This window comes from Aptenodytes forsteri, unplaced genomic scaffold, assembly GCF_000699145.1.
Source record: "Aptenodytes forsteri isolate BGI_AS27 unplaced genomic scaffold, ASM69914v1 Scaffold123, whole genome shotgun sequence".
NCBI classification, from domain to species: Eukaryota; Metazoa; Chordata; class Aves; order Sphenisciformes; family Spheniscidae; genus Aptenodytes; species Aptenodytes forsteri.
Window position 1 is genome coordinate 3,024,931 of NW_008794408.1, and position 6,635 is coordinate 3,031,565.

Sequence of the window (6,635 nt, forward strand, 5' to 3'; positions counted from 1 at the left end):
TTTTATTATTTCTTAATATTGTTTTATTTAAATTTCATACTTGTAATAAGTTTTGCCTTCACTATAGCTTTTCATAATTCCAAATTTAAAAGAATAAATTAAAAATGTGATTTCGGTTATTGCAAATAATTAACTTTTATCTACCCTGAACTCCAATTCAAATATTGCTTGGCTATAGATGAACAGCATAAAAAACAATTAATACATAGCTTTCACATATTTTTTTAAATTATCCAAACTCAATCCTATTAGACTGACTCTCTTCTGTGTCACCAAAGCACTACCACAAGACATTTAACTAGATGTAAGTAGACTTACCTGAATCACCATTTATAGTTACACAATTACAAAGAATTCAAGGAATATCATATTTTGACATTGACTAAAGATCTACATAAGACTAAATGTGGATGACTGGAGGATGTCCAGACTAACTGGAGGATGAAGGAGGACGCATGGCAGGACATGAATATGGAGGTAACTGCATATGACATTATCAGGCTCTGATCAAAGATTCTCTTCAAGAAAGTCAGCACATATTTAATACTAATTTTAAGTATGGAGAAGGGATGAAATTTTAAGTGTGACTACTGCACTGTGGGGTAATACAAATGCTTCTGCATTCCCTTCAAAACATTTCTTAAAACAACAAGAAGAATTCAGTAAGGATTGTTCAAAATCACTTAAGAAAGATGTGGAAGAGGAAGAACAACAGCAAGAAAATCAATGATTCTTAGGTCTGATCAGATATTAACTACATAATGTTATTTTTAAGACAAGAACAACAAAAATGGAAGTCTGGTTTAAATATTTTGCTCCCCAGCCCAATCATGTCTTATCCTATAAATGCTGATCCTGAAGGACAGGAATTCACTATAGAAAAATACCTCAGCTGAACGACTAACAAACAGAAAAGATGAATGAAGTTCTTAACAAACAGAACTCAAAACAATACAAAGTATGCTTGGGAGCATTTAACAACAGATATCTGTAGTCTGTGTAAGACCAGATAGCAACTTCAAAATTATGAATAAGAACTAAAGCACTCAAAAATCAGAACTGAAATTAAAACCAAGCACTCAACACTGTCTGAACTTTCTATCTTAACGTTAAGACTTGAAAGTGCATGCTCTAAATTACAGATTCTCTACAGTTTTCCAATATCTAAAGTATAAAAAGCGCAACTTTTCATACAACCTGAGAAAAGTAAATAGCGGTATAGCACAGAAACAATGCAGAAGGCTGTTGCATTTGGCTTAGTGAAATCTGCAAAGTAAACAGGGTTTTAGAAACTTCAGCATTTGTAAGGTTAAGACAATTTCAATTTCCTAAGGTTTGAACTGAACTCTACACAAATTCAAGGCAGCTCACAGAAGCCTTGGGGTATTCCAAATTTTGAACTTTATGCAATGCAGGTCACCTTGCAAACAAATGAACAAATGACACTAGGTAAGAAGAAAGAGGCTACAACATTAAAATCACAGAAAAGGCCTGAAACATACCTTTCCCCTAGGAAATACAGCCCTAGCTACACGGTTAGCAGAAACCCTGGCATGTGATCTGTATGATGATATCATCATACTAATGAGTGGCGGGAACTGCATGTCCCAGTGGGCATATCTCATCTGCTGGTACCAACCTGAGCTTACTTCGTGAAGCAGGTATGCTGTAGCTATGATTGAGTGAGCCTTGACATGCCCCTCAAATTTCAATCCTGCAAGAGTATAGCAATGAGAAACGTAAGCTGAAAACCCAAGAGATTTTAAAGGGGGGGGGAGGGAGAGAAGATGGATTGATATGTATGCATCCAATGAAACATTCAAGTGGATACCATTTTCTAAGGAGTTTTGACTGTTTTAAAGAAAAAAATAGTAGGGAAATTGTTTCTGTCCTTCACTAAACTGAGTGATATGCATTATATGGAAGCATATCACTATGCTATCCATAAACAACTACTGAAAGAATTTCTGGCTTAAAGTCAAATGGAAGTAGGTTGTATGACTTTCATGATATACCTGCATCTCTAATATGAAGTTTCCTAATTTTATGACATAATAAAATGCCCTATCATAAGAAACAAATCTGGACTGTATGTACCAAGTATGGTATATTCCTGGCAAAACAAATCACAAGAAACTAAATTAGTCTCATAAATTATAAGAATGACAACATTACAGATCACTGATTAAATCAGATTTGTGAATTTGTTTACAGTCTACTTCTTAAATTTTCCCTTTTTTGTAAACAAGCATCATGTATTTAAACAGCATGTTTTACACAACATACCAGCAACTGAAATTACCAGGCCCATACTGACATACCGAAAGAATGATAACTGAGAAGTACTCCAGTTTCCTCTGGAGAGTAAAGAAGCTGCCTTTAAGAGTGAATTCCTATGTTGATTCAAAATTAGAGATCTAGGAAGATATACCTTATGGCAAAGACAGACACAGCAGACCTTTTGTATTCCAGTAACAAAACACGTGCTGTAATCTCCGTAACTGAGAACAATCCAGAGTCAAACTACAAATTGTCTAAAATTCCCTGTCACCAGGCAAATTACATCAATGCCTACCTGCATACATTGACTCATACACACACTCAAACCCATTTCTGTAATGATGGCATCACTCAAAACCACTGAAAACAAGAACTCAAGGCTGTACAGTTCCCAGTTGCTCTACACCCTGCTTGGAATTCACAGGGAAGTCTAACAGCATTAGCAAGGACAAACACAGAAATCAATCTCCAGTGCCACATCTTTTACCTGGAAAGTAAGATCCCATTTAGTCTAAGAGTGTTCATTACATGTTAAAATATAAATTGTGAGAATTTAAATAAACCCAAACCGGGAACATGGTGAAGAGAAAGTGGAAACTGACAACAATTCAGAAATCGTGCCGGCACCATCCATTTTAATAGTCCACATAAGCAGAAGTGCAACAAAAGCTAAATTGCAGAACAGCATCATATACAGTCATATGAGTATCTAAGTGATCTTTAGAGCTAAAAATACAGACAGTGAAGTGTCTAACAGGCAATGAACTAGTGACTAAATATTGCACCTAGCTGACTTGGTATTCATGCATTTCCTCAGCCTTTTTGTACAAATACATGAAAATTTAATTCAACAAAGATATAGCATGTTAGAAAATGTCAAGAGCAGTAAGAATTACAAAAATATATAGGTTGTCGGAATGACTTAACATTGATTTGACAACATACGTATTTCTGTAATTGTACATATACATATGTTATCAAGTACCTATCTACACTTGTAGTGCTAAAAGGTGCCTTTATGATGTTTCATATCCCTCTTCAGATTATTTAATATACTGTGAAACTTTACTCCTTTATCAAGTTCTCTCAAAAGATGCCAAATTATCATTTCTAACAGAGGAGAAGACGAGACTTCTTATTCATAGAAGTGTGACAGATATGCTGTGCAAAAAACGGCTAAAATTCATAACATGAACTTCTTTCCAAATTGTAGCACTTACTACAAAACGGTAGACTGCAGCTCTCTGCTTGCTGCAGGAAAAATTGAGACTGAAAACACATCATCATTGATGATGACTTAATTCATGCTGACTGAAGCAATATGAAAACTTCAAATGATTTTTTTAAGCTTTCCCGTGACACAGAGAAAGCTCAATTTATTCCTGTGGACTTATACCTATGTAAAACATACTGTCAACCTGCAATTAAAAAAAAGGTCATTTATGAAAAAGAATCCTAAGAAAATTGCATTATACAGCTGAATAAAACTGTACATTAAAAGGGAATTAAAATAAGAACCGCATAATATATTATGAAAAAAAAAATATTTGAGCCGTTCTTTGTAAGTCTATATAACCAAGTATACATACAGTTCCTGCCACCAGGAAAGAGGGAGTTAAAACGCCTCTCCTCTCCTCTCTCCTCTCCCCAGTGAACACCTGTTCAAAAGGAAGGGCTATTAAAAGAGCCAGAAGAGTAACAGGAAGGGCAGTGCGTTTGGAGGAAGTCACAGATCCTTAGGTGGGCACAGAGGCTTGGGCTGATCTCCAGGAGACAGAAATTCTGGTTTGTTAGTTGCACTGTTTTCATCGATATTTATGGTCAGACCAAATTGCTGAGCAGACTTCACTATTTACTGCTCCGTCACTCCTGTTAGTTACCCTGGGAGCTCACAGAATATTTTCTGGAATTTGCAGACTATTTCCACTGTTCTGTGGAATAGTCTGTGCAAATGGTCAGAGACCAAACTACTGAGTTATAGCAGCAATACGTGAAGTGTTCACAGGCATTTCACTCTGAGTTCCGCAAATTCAAATTAGTAGGTTCTAAATAGCAAGGGCACAATTTAAGTTCTTAAGATTGCATCAACTTAATAACAAGCTTCTTTGGAAGAGGTGGCACTTTCACTGTTTGAAAAGCAGACAGTATTTTGGGCCAAGAAATCCGAGTCTGAGCTCCTAATTTCTAAGTTTGCAAAATTTTAAAAGAAGCTTATCCGTATCTAACAATCTGGAAGATTTAGTACAATCTGTTTTAGCACTAAGGGCCTTAGTATTAAGAACAAGAGTCGGAAAGGAAAAAGACAGACCACACCGACTTTATCTGACTGGCGTGAAGAAAGTGATTTTGCACCCTCACTGCTGTTATCATAGTGAGAAACGGCTATACTACAGATGTCCTAGGAGAACAGCAAAACATGAAAAATCCTCACAGCAAACTTTTTAAAAGCTGCTTTTTGGAATAAAAACTTGAGGCTTGCTGAAAACTGCAAAAAAAAAAAAAACAATAGGGAAAACATTTCTACCATTTCCTCAATAGTCTCATTTATAGTTATGGGTCTAAAGCTATATCCATGGCAGTAAAATTAATTTCAGGGGGTCAGAGAGCATGGCACCCTGCAAATATTAACCAGCTTTTTCACTGTCTGTCAGTTTATCACCAGCCAGCCAGTGCTTTACAACTTTGGAAGTTAAAGACGAAAACTTTCTACTTACTGTCACAAATAAAAACATTACTCAGTAATTTTTGTTCTTTTTGAGTCCAAATATACTGCACTGATTGTATACATAACAGTGTTTTAAGCAACACATGATTTTTAAACCAGTAAGACTTACCAATCCACTTAAGGCTAAAATCCAGATGTAGGAACCAGAGGTTAAGAGCTAGAAGACAAGAGCAGTGATTTAAAATTTTAATTTTACAAAGCTGTTGTTGTCTGAACTACTATGCTGCAATATTATATAGGCTATGTACTAATCATGACAGTGGGAGAAGTCAAGACATTTATCTCTGTGAACGTTCAGTTTAACATTAAAAAAAGATGTATTCCAGAAGTAGCAGAAGTGGAAAAAACACAGGGATCCAACAATTGTTCTCCTTCTACAGAACAATACATTTTATTTTCATATAGCATACTAAGTATTAACAGGATGTCAGTTATAGGCTGCACAGAAAAACAAGTCTGAAAGATAGACTGAAGCAAAGGAAATGACTCAGCAGCAACAGGAGAAGAGTTCCAAGCGGGGCAGCCAATGCAAGTGAAGCTCTCAGACATGCAGTCACGGAGAGACTAAGCACGAGCATCAAAATTAAAGAAATAAAGTTCTCACCCAGTGGCATATTTGTTGACATGAAATCACAGAAATAGGTCGGAGTGAATTTTTTAAAAAATCCTGATAAGCCAACAGGACAGCCCATCATTTCTAGTGAAGTATATGATTAATCACCTGGAGAAGGTTATTACCAACTGGAAAAATGGGCTGAAAATTAGACTGATACTGGTTACTAAAATAAGTTCTGCACGATGCTGCCTGAATCATGAGAATACCTTCCCTCTAGACTTCTGGCTACGGAAAGAGTGACTTTAGATAAGGGCAGAGTTTACAAATGAGGAGAAGGCAAACAATTTTTCCCTCAGTCTCTGTGTGACGGCAGCAACCGTTCTGCACGCAGCAGGGAAAGATCCAGCAAAGATACAGTAATTAGTAACAGCAGTGATCTTATCGGAGGTCGTGTGTGTATGAAAGCAAAAGGCAAAGGACACGATGGAAAAGAGCTCAGACAGTATCATGACTTTCCCAAAGACTGGAATAATAGTGGTATTGATGGGTTCGGAAGAGAGGAAACAAGATTTCTGAAAGATCAAGAAAATAAGGTGCTGGAGCAGAAATTGAAAGAATCCAAAGGCTGAAGAGCAAAAGGGATGAATGAAATGTTCATGTGGAGCACAAGTCAATGTTCTGAAACTGACCATTCATTCTAAAATACTCTCTACCACACTTCACATAACTATGGTGCTTTCCGTTGCTAGTGCTAGAGCTATTTTTGAGTCCCTGGAATATATAAAAATGAGTATAATTTCTCATAAATTTGCACATCTCCTGTTTCATAATTCAGGTTGTGACATGAGTGTCCATTCATTTCTAGGCTGCTGGGTTTTTTTGTTGTTGTTTCTTTGAACAACTACTGCCTTTCTGTACCAAGTACCTATATTTTTCCACACATATTTAACACTGTCCTGGTTTCGGCTGGGATAGAGTTAATTTTCTTCCTAGTAGCTGGTACAGTGCTGTGTTTTGGATTTAGTAGGAGAATAATGTTGATAACACACTGATGTTTTAGTTGTTGCTAAGTAG

The 6,635-nt window shown here is 36.3% G+C and overlaps 1 protein-coding gene across 1 annotated transcript in view; it reads right to left on the reverse strand.

Moving 5' to 3' along the window:
- Positions 1–6,635, reverse strand: part of UBAC2 (UBA domain containing 2) — a 100,415-nt gene that overhangs the window by 31,434 nt on the left and 62,346 nt on the right. The window contains exon 5 of the mRNA XM_019474382.1: positions 5,115–5,162. Within this exon, the coding sequence (XP_019329927.1) occupies positions 5,115–5,162 (48 nt within the window). The remainder of the gene's footprint in view (positions 1–5,114; positions 5,163–6,635) is intronic.